At 38.9% G+C, this 13,374-nt stretch overlaps 2 protein-coding genes across 9 annotated transcripts in view; one reads left to right on the top strand and one right to left on the bottom strand.

Moving 5' to 3' along the window:
• The window catches only part of LOC137631078 (PHD finger protein 20-like protein 1), a 216,878-nt gene that overhangs the window by 11,342 nt on the left and 192,162 nt on the right, over positions 1-13,374 (bottom strand). For all 7 annotated transcript variants that reach the window (XM_068362686.1, XM_068362692.1, XM_068362690.1 and 4 more), the window contains 5 exons: positions 11,084-11,223; positions 5,142-5,308; positions 4,665-4,796; positions 2,723-4,437; positions 2,485-2,616 (listed from right to left, as the gene is read on the bottom strand). In XM_068362686.1, coding sequence (XP_068218787.1) covers positions 2,485-2,616; positions 2,723-4,437; positions 4,665-4,796; positions 5,142-5,308; positions 11,084-11,223 — 2,286 coding nt within the window. The remainder of the gene's footprint in view (positions 1-2,484; positions 2,617-2,722; positions 4,438-4,664; positions 4,797-5,141; positions 5,309-11,083; positions 11,224-13,374) is intronic.
• LOC137631079 (ionotropic receptor 21a-like) overlaps positions 1-13,374 on the top strand; it is a 190,573-nt gene that overhangs the window by 111,235 nt on the left and 65,964 nt on the right. The window contains exon 16 of one of the 2 annotated variants that reach the window (XR_011041847.1): positions 11,639-11,876. The exons of the other annotated variant lie outside the window; for it this stretch is intronic. The gene's annotated coding sequence lies outside the window, so the exon portion shown is untranslated. Of the gene's footprint in view, positions 1-11,638; positions 11,877-13,374 lie in introns of those variants that run through there. 2 annotated transcript variants of the gene reach the window in all.

Here is a 13,374-nt window from a genome sequence, read left to right as displayed (position 1 = left end):
AGGACGACATGGCTTGAGCCCAAAAAAACGGATTTTGAGCGACGCGAAAAATCTAATTTTTGGGGGAGATAGCCATGTCGTCCTGATGGACCCGCCCTCCTTTTCTATAGAAAAGGCCGTGGCAGGATCCCTCCCAAAATTACTATATCTGTAGCACCATGCTCAATACTACAAGGAATAAGCGCCATCTTGGATACAGCGCCATCTAGATACTCGTAGTACCAGTACGGGAGGAAGGTGACCTTGATAACGGCTCCCCTTCTATTTTAGCCACTTTTCCCCCTCGAAACGAAAACGCTATTCGGGGTGAAGATTGCTATGTGTCGTATCAAGATATACGTCCCCTGATATTATGTGATGTCCTTAAGAAAAATTTTAAGGATATTCGCGCCAGGAGTTAGAATTCTGGAGACCTAAAGGTTAATTCTCTGGGAATATCACTGTAGCCAAATATCCCTTAGAAAGCTACCAATAGGAACCTTCCATCAGGACGACATGGCTATCTCACCCAAAAATAGATTTTTTGCTTCGCTCAAAATCCGTTTATTATTACTTTCTAAGCTACAACCCTAGTTGGAAAAGCAGGATGCTATAAACCCAGGGTCTCCAAAAGGGAAAATAGCCCAGTGAGAAAAGGAAACAAGAAAAAATACAACATTTTAAGAAGAGTAACAACATTAACATACTATAAATATCACCTACATCAACTATAAAAACTTTAACAAAACAAGAGGAAGAGAAATAAGATAGAATAGTGTGTCCAAGCAGCAGTTTATTGGTCAGACGCACTTCACAGGTCATCGCCCCCATGGTGTTTTCCCAGGATCAGCCTGTTGTCGCCCTACCGCTAGTGGAGGACATTGCAGTAGAGTTGCATGCAGACCATTTTCTCTTCTGATTGGAACTCTTACCAGCTATCTACTGACCAGAGTTCTTTGCCAAGGGCAGCAGATCTTCGACGTTCTGATTCCTTTTTTGAGCACCCTGGCTCTTCAAAGCATACTCCCAAGGTTGCTCTGCAACCTCGAGTGATTTCTCCTCTTCGGTGGTAGATCGCAGACCTGCCTCTCAAAGGCAGTCACCCTCATGCAGCAGTCAGACGTTTCCAGGCCTTTGCTTTCCGGATCAGCAAGACTGGCATCAAGATACTCTAGATTTCCCAGACAAACTCCTTCTAGTGGTTCTCCTTCTGCGCTGTCTCCATTGTCTTGTGCTAAACACATCACTAGATTCTATCCTCCCCAGTCTTCAGCTTTGCCTTGTAGTCCTCATAAGTGAGCAGGGTGCTCCTTGCAGAGATCATTGTCTCAGAGAACAGCAGACTATTACACTTTATCTCGACGACGCACTAAGAAGCGCTCTAACTCAGCATTTAGTCATGCTTATCCATCTCGCTCAGTCTCTAGATACATTTTTTTTTACCAGATGCTCTTTGCCTTGGCACTCTTCCAAATGCAGTTTGTTAAAGCACTCGCCTCGCTGCCAGCACTGCATCGTCGCGCTTAGTATCCAGATGATCCCAGGATCGCTGCTCCTTCGAGGGCTATGAGCTCTCACCACACCCTTGTCCCAGACGCTTTTCTAGCGATTGCGCTAGGCACTCAACACCTACGTGCTTTGGTCATGCTAGAGGCAGGCAGTGGGATCACGATCAAGGTCATTCTTCTGATCCTTGCACACGTTCTTCACCTGTAAGAGGCGATTTGCCTGACATTTGCTAGTGTTGTGTTGGATACTTCCTATTGTGTAAAATTCTGCCGGGGTGTTATTTGTTCTCTCTCCTGCACCTGTTCCAGGGGTCATGCCTACAGCAAAATTCTCACGAAAAGGGGATGGAAGTAGAATGCCGCATAACAAGAGATCCACATTTAGCATATTTAATAGGACTTCTATCAGATTGACAAAAGACTGGGGAACCTGACAACTCTGATATGAAATATGGCCTTTTTATAATTAATTGAATTGGGATGAAAAAAAAAAGTAATAATATTGTAAACCCTTTCATAATTATTATTATTATTATTATTATTATTATAATATACTTTGACTACATTACCAAGTTAAAATTTTAAGACATATGGCTGGATTGAATTAATTGGATTTATAAATTTGGGCAATATAGCCCCAGTGCTGGGGCCTATGAGGCTATTTAGCATTCAAGTGCAACTGGAGATTATTACAGCTTTAAGTGAAAGATACAAAAAGACTGGATAGCAACAGGCAAGAAAGGAAGTGGGAAAAGGGTAAAGTAGCAGAATATAAAGCAAGTACAGTTTGGGCTTGAGGGAACTTCGCACAGATCCTTAAGTAATGCCTACAGTACACTGCATGAGGGCCCTTGATGGCACTACCTTCCTATGGCAACAGTTGACTTGAAGGATTTGTTTTAAGCGATGGGTGGAAATTTCTGCTTAAAAAAAAATGTTGAACAGCTAATTTAGAAGAAAAAAAAGTCACATAATTGGACAGTAGAATGTGGCTTACCTTCCAATTGTTTTTCAATCTGATCAAAACGACGAGTGATGTTAGTCTGTACTACCTGTACATGTTCCAGTAGGTTCAATTTGCAATTAACTGGCTCAATCCTTTCTGCCTCGGGTATTATAGGTGGTGGCACTGAAAAAAATGTGCGGTTCAGTTTTAAGACTATATAACTCGGTTGCTGAAGTAATAAATTAACAGCAAGTCACACCCATAATAAAAGAAGATACTGTATAGTTACCTGAATGAACAGCTGGGACTGGTACATGAGCAGAAAGTTCAGAACTTGCTTGAGTCACTAATTGTTCTAAGTCTGTGTGCGATGAAAGAAGGGCTGCTAAATCAGAATTCTCTGGCATTCCACCTTCAGCTGCACCTTCTATTCCATCGAGATCAAGTGCAAGATCATCTCCCCCGTCATCATCCAAAACTTCACTTGTTCCTTCCAAACCCTCAGGATGAGTGAGACTTGAGGCACCCATGTCTCCTGGTTGGGGTAATTCTATATCCCCTACATCTGCTATTTCTAATTCATTTAGATCACCTGCTCCTGAAACATCTTTACTCACTCTGCTTTTGGCATTTCCTTGAGTACTATCACTATCTTTCTCATCCTTTTCAGAAACATTTTTATTAGATGTTTCAACATCCATAGCTGTGTCATTTTTATTAGATGTCTCAACATCCATAGCTGTGTCTGATAACTTGCTTTTGCTTTCATCCCCTACATCCTCACTTTCTTTTTCTGCAACACACTCCTCAGTGTCATCCTTTGGTTTTGATTTAATTACATTGCTTTGACTGCTTTCACCTTCTAAATTTGCTTTGCTAATTTTATTCTCATCATCAGTATCATCCTGATGTAAAGGGGAATGTTTTACAGATTGCAAACTGTCTGCAGAAATGGAAGCTGCCTCTTTCTCGACAGATTCATTTGGAATCTCTTGTTTGATGATATCAGTTTGTTCTTCCTTAACTACATTCTGGCCAATATCTTTATTTTCTTCTTTGCCTGTACTTACTGGTGAAGTACTGCCTTCTCTAAGTTCTTTAGGTTTCGTAACATGACTATCCTTACCTTCCATTTCATTTGAGGATGGTGATGATGATGATGGCTCCTTGATAGCAGTTTTACTAATGGCTTCACTATCACTTTCTGAAATGCCTTCATTTTTTATATCACTTACATTTACACTAAAATTCTTGCTAGAACTCTGAACATCTAATGCTACAGATGACTTAAAATCCTCTTTAGGCTCATTTTTAACAAGAATACTTTCCTTTTCATCTTTGATAGTATTTTTCTCATTAAACTCATTCATTTTTGGAGACTCGCTTTTAAGTTCCTGATTCTGGGTTCCTTCAGGGTCACTGCCAGGTTTCTGATCAGTAATTTCACTGTCCTTAAAGTCTATCTTTTCTTCTTTATTTTCATTACTAATTTCATCTAGACTTTTTTCAGGCTCTGGTGGTGGTACTTCCATATTATCTTTTTGACTCTCCTTATGCTGTTCATCAGTGGAGATCAAAAGATCTGGTTGCTTTTCTGTTACCTCATCTTTTTCAGTCATTGGTACATCTGGAATATTTGCACAAGAAGCTGAAGGATTTTGAACTTTGGAGTCTTCTACAGATTGATGTAATGGATCAATCAGGTTAGTGGCTTGCTGATTTCCACCAGAATCCATTTGTACATTTAACTGACTAACCTGTGGAGAACTTTCAGTTTCCATTGCTGTTGTTAGAAGCTGAGGAGCTGTGATCATTGAATTATTTACACTCGGCTGTGTTATGTTTGGCCCTTCTTCCCCAACAATGTCCATGAGATCCTGCATGCGCTCCAATGCTTCTGTACTACCTTCAGTTGTTGCTTCATTACCATTACCTGGGTCATCCGTCTCCTCTTTCTCATTCCATTTTTTATGCCACATAACAAATTTAGGATGATCTGCATCTCTGAAAAAAAAAAAAATCCATACAGGTACATCAATATTTAAGTAATTTCCTCATTAATATTACTGTATTTATAATCACAATTTCATAAACCCAAGTGAGTAAGTGTCAAAACTTTAAAGCTAAGTGGGGCCTACAATACTGAATTCCCGTACAGGGTACTGTAATATAAAATACTACTAAATCATTTAGTGGGTAATTAATCTGTTTTGTATCATCTCATCACATACTTGGCTATGTGAAGCTTTAGTCTTAGAGAATGAAGTACTTGTGACAACTGTAATACATTAGCAGTTAGTTCATGACCTCTTCTAACACATGACTCAAGCCGTGCATCCCCACGAGTTCGGGAAAAAGAAAACCTGTGAAATGGAAATGACATAAGTATCGTGAGATTTCTTAATATAATCAATACCCTTAGCTTATCAAACAACACGTTATCTAAGTATTTAAAAAAAGGGTTATCACAGAAATTAAATTTCATCTCGTCAATCAATACAGTATCGTGATATCGATAAGAAGACTGTGTTAACTTGAATATATTTATAATTTTTTATTACTTTCATTATAGAAAAGAAAAAATATTTCAATTACTGTAATCTTATCCTTAAGTACAAGGCATTCATCCATTTTTTATTTATATGATTATTTTCATATACAGTATACAGTATGTTGAATGCAGAAATATAAATTTTTCATTCTTATACCTTGGTAAATGACCCTCTTTGAGCCAGTCTTGATGGTGTCGGAATTTATGAGACGTTCTCTCAAGCTTTGGATGATCACATAAGGAACATATGTATTTGTCTGGAACTTGATCCTCCCTTTCAATGTTATAGCAAGCTCCATGTTGCCAGCACAAGCAAACATCACACTGTAAAGGAATTTCACTGATGATGCAATGCAATAACATATCCTTTGTTGCTAACATAAGGACATACACTAAAATTACATAAATGAAAACTAAACAAAATGAAGAAAATTACTGTATTATGAGATACATTAACGTCAATTCTTGTACAGTACTTCCCTTTTCAAAAAGCAAGAGTGAAATTATTTTTATGAAACTACTGATGTTCATATGATTCTAGTCGAAGCTGTGTCGATATCTACCCCAAAATAAAATTTTCTCTTTCTCTCCCCCTGCAAAATGCCTCCTCATCTGGGGACTACCATGCCATCTGGCAGTTGATGGCAACTAACCAGTTGATGAAATGACATATTACCTCCTGCATGTAAGTAGAGAGAATGGTATATGGCCATCTGCTGAAGAAGGTGATGAATGCAAGAGTTGATGGGAAAAGTGTAAGAGGAAGGCTAAGGTCTGGGTGAATGAATGGAGTGAAGAAAGCCTTAGGTGACATGAGGATAGATGTGAAAGTGGCAAAAGAGCATGCTAGAAATAGGAATGAATGGCGAGAGATTATGACGCAGTACTCATAGGCCCTGCTGCTACCTCGGGTCACCTTGGTGACCTTTGAGGTAGCTGTAGTAGAGGAGTCAGCATATAAAGCTTCATTTGTGGTGGAAAACAGGGGAAGGGTGGGCTGTGGTACCCTAGCAGTACCAACCAAACTCGACTGAGTCCCTCATCAAGCAAAGAGGAACGATGAGAAAAAATTTCCATTTTATTTCTTTTTTTTTTATGTTGGCTACTACCCAAAATTGGGTGAATGCCATAATAGATAGATAGATTTAAGTTTTATCATTGTTGATATCTAAATAAGAAATCCTTATTTCGCTCCACATCACAAATCACATTTTGATTGTTCATTTTGAACTAATAAATCACAAAGTGATTTGAATTTTTTCGGGCTTTGTGTCTATGCAATTCTTTCGAATGAGTTCCATGCCTAAAGAAGTGTAAATTATATGGAAACTTTCTTTTATCTTAATTGTTAAGTTTGTTTCAGGTATGATGAAACCTTTTTATTGTTTATAATTCTTATTCTGTCTGGAGATGTCACTTTGCCAGTGATATTTAGTGTATTGCAATCTTTTGTGGACTATATAGCAATATTAGAAACCTTACAGTTGCTTCCAGACTAAGATATTCAATTATGCTCAGAAATTTTGATTTCTCAAATGTGGCCCTCATTTGAGCTGCTTATTCCATGCTTTGAGAAACCAATAATCCCATATTACCTAAAGTTAATCAAACATTTTGTCATTAAAAATAGGGAGACTACCTAATTTGGAGGTTGAAAGTTACACTAGAACCAAACTGGTTGATTCTTTTTCTTCCCTGGAAATGTCAGTCTACCTGGTCCCAAGGAGATGACTCAAACAACCCACTATGTGCTCATCATAGTGATAAATAGGATGAAAGGGCCTGGCCTTTTCAAGAAGATTAGTAGATTGGTACATGGTCAACAGAGGAATCCCCTCCCAGAATGGGGAGGCTATGTAATAGGAAGGGAGGAAGTGAAACCAATTAATAGAGCTAAGAACATTCAAGTAATGGCGAGAGGAGTGTGGGGCATCAGCAGTTCAGATGGAGAGATATGAGTGGGGTGGGACTGAGGGAATAAAATGCAAGGAATAAGAATAAATGAAGAAAGTAGATTTGTGCAGCTGATCCTGCTATTACAGTGGGACTAATGAGGTTGAAAGAAAAGCTTCATAAAGAGGAGACAGAAAAGGTTTCAAACCTGGGTTTATTTTTCCCTGTTGGACCCCTTGGGCTTTTAGCATCTTGCTTTTCCAACTAGGGTTGTAGCTTGGCTGCTAGTAGTAGTAGTAGTAGTAGTAGTAGTAATAATAATAATAATTTTAGTTTTGGACAAATTCTGTCCTAAACTCATAAGAAACCTCCTTCCAAACATAACCTTCTACGACTCAATTTGCAATTTGGCCCATATCCCTGGTAGACAACCTAAAGAGAGCCATCATAGTTATCAAAACATCGGTGCAGTGCCTCATGAAAAGCCTTTCACTCAAAGGAGATGCTGGATAGTATCCAACCATGAAGTTAAAGCAATTTCACGGATTAGTGGTATCTCTGATGATGCAGCTGACAGAGAAGTGTGAACCACTGCGGTAGTTCTTTCGGGACCTCGACTAATGTTAACAGATTTACATACCACTCAGCATATGACCATCTGGGAGCCAGCAAGGGTCATCATGGAGCTTGCCGTAATCAACACTTGGTTGATCAGTGGGCAGATCAAGCTGAATGGAGGAAAGTAGTAGGCATCCAAGTGATCCCATGGGTGTTGGAAGACATCTGGAGCAGGGAAATGATACACAAGGAGTTTCCTGTTTAGCAGCAAGGCAAACAGGTTTATCCCCACTGATCCTCACAGAGCAAAAATCCTCTCTACTAAGCAAAGATGCAGGGGCCATGCCAACACTATAATCAACCCCTGGCAACTGAGTGTGTCTGCTATTACATACCCAGAATGTACTTGCTGACAACATTACAGCGTGAAATGCCATCCAGATATGCATCTGCTCTATTGGCTAGCAAAGGGAGTACAAAGCCATGCTCCCTTGCATGTTGACATGGGCTACTACGGTGGTGTTGTCGCTCATCAACATTAAGTGCCTTCTCTAACATTCTGGGAATGTTTGCAGGGCTAGATTCTCTTTTACTGAGCATACTCATGAGATGACCAGGTCACCCAGGATTTTGTTTCACTCCTCCTATGATGCACCTGAGAACAGCTGCATGTCCAGAGGTGGGGTGTCAAGTGAGACACTCCTGGAAAGGTTTTCCATGTTCAGCCATCAACTAAGATCATCATGAGCTTCCCTCCACATTGGAACAGGAAGGTTGGGTGATCCCTGTAGGCTGACAAATGGTTCTTCTACCACTGAAGGGATCCCTAATAAGGGCTCTCTTGAGAAACGAGCTTATTCAGTGAGGAAAGGTACCTGAGAAGACTGCCAGTGCTGAGCAGGAAATACTGTCTTGGAGAAAAATGGTTGCACTACTTCCTGAAATTGTTGATACAATCATCTGAAGGAAAGACCCTAGCTGCTATAATGTCTATCTGCATACCCAAGCACCTCAACCTCTGCTTAGGTATGAGAATCAACTTCTCATAGTTTATCCCAATCCCCAGATTGTGACAAAATGCAAGAAGTTGATCTTGATCCTGTAGCAACTACTTCACGGAGGAATCCAGGATTAGACAATCATTGAGAAACATCAACAGACATATCTCTTATAAATGTACCCATGTTGCTACCAGAGAACACCTGAGAAGCAGTACACAGTCCTAAATGCAGTCTTGAACTGGTACTCTGTACCATTTTAGGAAAAGCTGAGGTACCTCTGAGAGGACTGATGAATAAGTACTTGAGAGTGCACACCCTTCAGATCCACTGAATGCCTGAAGTCTAATATGTAATGGAATTCAGCGCAAGCAATACCAATTCCATCCTTAATTTTCTTTGACAAACTTGTTCTGTGGATAAAGGTCAATAACATGTCTTTAGTCCCCAGTTGACTTCACCACCATGAAAAGCTGAACGTACAAGCCCAAAGAGTCATCTCAAACGACTTCGAGCACATTCTCTTTCAACATCCCTTTAACCTCTATATGCAAGGCCAGGGCTATCAGTGATGTTGGAAAACCGGGCAAAAGCTATCGGTTTGTAAGGTAAGAGTGGCTGATTGTCTATAAAAAGTAGTAACAGCCCCGAAGAACAATTGCTACACATGGATCAAACTTGTATCTCTGCCAGGTTGCCTTAAGGCAAGACAGGCATCCCTTATCTGTAGCAGTAAGAGAGAGAGAATGCTGGCATCAGCATTTTCCTCTCCCTCCAATCTGAAGCCCCCTCCCCCAGTTGCAGAGCCCTTCGAAGGTCCAGGGCCCTCAAAGAAGACTGCACACCACTGGCTCTTGGGGTCCTGTGAAACAGTTCTCCACTTCACCGCTACCTGCACATGACTCCTCAGAAGGAGATACATGCTGCTCACACCAATGAGTTAAAGAGTGTGTTTCCTCTAATTAGGACACCAAGGCATCCCTCTTCTTCAAAAGCCAGTTGGCACTTTGGTTCACTGATTAGTTTGCCAGGAAGGTCACTATCTTCCCACCAGACAGCATGAGACTCTTGTACTTCTCCAAAGACTGGGCATGATAACCCTGTTGATTTTGCGAAATGTCACCGTGCTTGACCACTGATCAAGCCACAAGACCGCTTAGAGGGAGCCATGGCAGAAAATTCCATGGCTGCCAACTCAAAGGTTGAGAAAAATTTGCCTTTTTACTTATAGTCTGTCCAAAGAAAGTCTCCCTACTGTTTGTTAGTGGGCACAATGATACCTCAACCTGAGGAGGTGTTGACGCAAAATTCTATGCCATGAGAGTGCGGAAGGGAATATGACCAACTGAAGTGAGAGAGTTCTCAGATCCAGAGATCTGATCAAGTAAATCCAAGGCCAAACTAGCCAGATCTGACATTGACATTTCCTCAAATACTGAACAATGACCAAAGCTTTCTCTGAAGGCAGATCCAAGGTTGCCTCACTCGGTTCAGTTCATTGAGTGCAAGAACATCCACGAAGGAACACGGACTCTCGAATAATTTCATACCCAGCAGTGGTAGAAAAGATGTATCAGGCTGCTCTGGAAATTCATACCCTGCCAAGAATATTCTGACTCAAGGACCAGCACAGCTATGACAGATCAGGACGGCCAACAACAGCGGGAGAAGAATCTCTGCCATTAATCACAGCTGAGACAGGAGTAACTCATACTCTTCCCTTTGCTGACCGATAGTGGGGCTGTTGCTTTGGCCTCACAGAAACCACGCGAGTGTCATCCACCGGCCCAAAAGAGAGGTTGAAGGTGGTGTTGTAAGGAACCCTCTCCTTACAGTTACAACTGGCCTTCTTGGACCACTTGGACTTCTGCAGAGTCAGAATCTGAATCTGAAATCAAAGAGCTAGCAGATGAGGAAAAGGAATTTGAATACACGTTTCCTCTTTTTCACCAACCCTCACCTCAGGCTCCACAAGCATAGGAGTCAAGATCTGAGTAACCATCAATGAAGGAGCTTCCTCCAGGAACACTAACCCTCTAGGTGCTATTTCATGTTTTGTTACTCCAGCAGTTGTCATAAACTTTTGTGATTGACAAGTACAGTAATTCTCTGACTGTTGAACTGAAGTGGTTCCTATTAGCCACTCATATTCTTCTGATTGCTTAAGTAACATTTCTTTCAATGGCTATATTGATAACAGGAAATTCCCTAGCTTTAATGGTAAGGTAGGTAAGATTTCTTAATTTATTTTAAATTACAATAACACCTTAATTTTATATTCTAAAAAGGAAAGAAAATTAAGTCAAGGTTCAGTCTATAATCTTGTTTCTTGAAACTATATTTATTTAATAATGCTCAAGAGTTTTACATAATCTTTCTTGTCTTTTATTTAAAGAAATCTGCAATGTTTGTCAACTTGAGTTTACCGTGAAACTTCAAGGACATGAATCCCCCAATCTCACACTGGCAACCCTAGCCTTATACCTACATATATTCAATACTCCAAAGTGGATAGTCCCTCAACAGTTATTAAACTCTTGAAACCATTCCCAGAACTATAGGCAGAACCTTAAATAGCAGGGTTTTTACCTTACAAAGGGTATAACAGGATTTCAGAATACTGTACAATAGTATGTAGAAAATACTTTACCTGCAACATGAGCCCTTCTTCTTCAGTAGACCCACATCCACAATTGATAATTTCAGCAGGAACTTCTTGTACAGAAGCATTTTCTGTCCCTTCTCCCCAGGTATCTGTAGTATCTTCTTCTACATCAAGGTTTACATTTTCTTCATGGAAAAAAAGAGCAAGAACATTAAGATAAAAGTTGAAATACACCTCAAACATTTAACTGCAAGAAATCAAATACTGTACAAACTGACCAGTATGCAATGGTATTTCCATAATTTTTTTAGATAAAATAATCATGATAATGGAACTTTAATGATGAAATTTATTTCTACACTGTCCCAATGTTCACGTTGCTTTGTTCTGTATGGACATTGCATCCTATATGGTTCTTTTTTTTTTTGTCATGCAAGTTAGAAAGTTCAAATATATGTTCTTTTGCTATTTTATGCTTATGTTATTCATAGACTAGGAAATACTATTGATTATTAAATATTTTAATGGATTTAATGAGAATTTTTGGATATTCATATATCATGATTTTTCTAGAATTTTCCCAAATTTCTAATTTTCCAGAAAATCTGTGATATTTTCCATATACAGTATACAGTATATATTAAAAAGTCTGCCAAGTCGTGAATTAGGGATAATTGAACCGCGAATTAGCATGGCGGCGTCACTGTATTCTGATCATCCGCATCATGTTTGGATCTGCTTAGAAGTCGAAGAGGAAAACCTATTCCCTCACAACTAAAAATAACCTATTCTCTCAAAACTAAAAAGCCTGTCCTTAAGTTAAAGACGAAGGAAAGAGCAACTGTGCAATCAGCCAGCAGCTGAACAAACTGAGATAGGCACTCATAACAAAGTTTGTTAGGCCTAACAGGAGTGAAGACACACATGATCTGCCTGTCCCTAAAACCTGAAATGGTTCTCAAAGCCTTCCTTCTACAGAACTATTCATGGAGGATGAGATATGAGATAGAGGAGTTTTAAAGTTTTTTGGCATAGTATGGGTAGAGGAAAGTCCACCCAAAATGATTTTTTAAAGTTTTTTACAGCAGGAAACTACTGTATCATACTGTGCAATTGCACCCTATGGTAGTAGTGTTTGTGTGTGGGTGTTTTCACCATCCTGGGTGTAATTTTAAACTTTCAAGTTATTAAAACTTTAAAATCTGTCTAATGTTTCATTTATCCATAAGAACCATTTCATATTAAAAATGATACAGTACAGTACATGGAAAGTATTGAAAATGGGTAGTAAAAAGGTTTGGCTGGATGTAGTCGCCATTTGCCTTGGGTCTAATGGAATTATTCCCATTATGTGTATCGAAATCTGCGATTTTACAGTTTTGCGAGGGTGTAGATTGACCAAATTTTTGCATTATTAGGGACTGTTCTGTGCTTCTTTGTCTGATTATTTATATTTTTATAATTTTCATGTTATGGTGAAAGATGCTTAAAGTTTCAGAGACAATAACCAAATATGAATAAAGCACAAAATTTGCTCAGAATTTATTCTAACGTGAATATATTGTGCTAGCAACATCTTACTCATGGGTGGGCATTTGGTACATGTAACATCTATATTTCTGGTTTTCAGGGAAGGGGCTCATTACTGCTTAGTAAGTAACCCTAAAATATGATGATTATTCCCTTATGATCCCCAGTCTTGAGGAAAATTACCCCTAAAAGCCCATATTCATGCATATTAAAATATATTCAAATTATCTCTAAAATAAAAAATTTGAAACCCATTTTCGTAAAACTTGGATACTATTTTTTTAAATATTGATTTTTTTTATCATTCAAACAGGAAAAGGTGCTATAATCTTTACATTAACTTTTTGAAAAAATGGAAAACTTCCATATGAAAAATGACTGCCATTGAAAGTGATTTTTATTCAGTACTTTGGTAAAGTAATAAAGGATATGACACTTTCCTATATACAACTTTTAGAATATAAAATTATCTTCACAATGGGTTTTAAATGACATATCCGTCAAGAATGAAAAAAGAAGTTAAAGGTTTGAAGTAACCCCAAAATGACATTGTTTTGATGGGGCTGAGTCACACACCTTAACAAGCCTAATTTTTCTGGATTTGACCCTTACTAAATCTAGTTTCTTTAATGATAGGAAATTTCTTAATATAAAGTTGATATTAGATTATGTTGGCTAGAGGCTACAAAGCCAGTAACTAGTGAGATCATTCTAGGAATATGTTACGTACTAATTTAACTATTCTAAAAACAAATTCTATGAATAACATTTCATTCAGGATAAATTACGCCAATTATCAAATTGTC

This window comes from Palaemon carinicauda, chromosome 39 (assembly GCF_036898095.1).
Source record: "Palaemon carinicauda isolate YSFRI2023 chromosome 39, ASM3689809v2, whole genome shotgun sequence".
In the NCBI taxonomy this organism is placed as follows: domain Eukaryota; kingdom Metazoa; phylum Arthropoda; class Malacostraca; order Decapoda; family Palaemonidae; genus Palaemon; species Palaemon carinicauda.
This window is presented reverse-complemented; position numbering and strand designations above follow the sequence as displayed.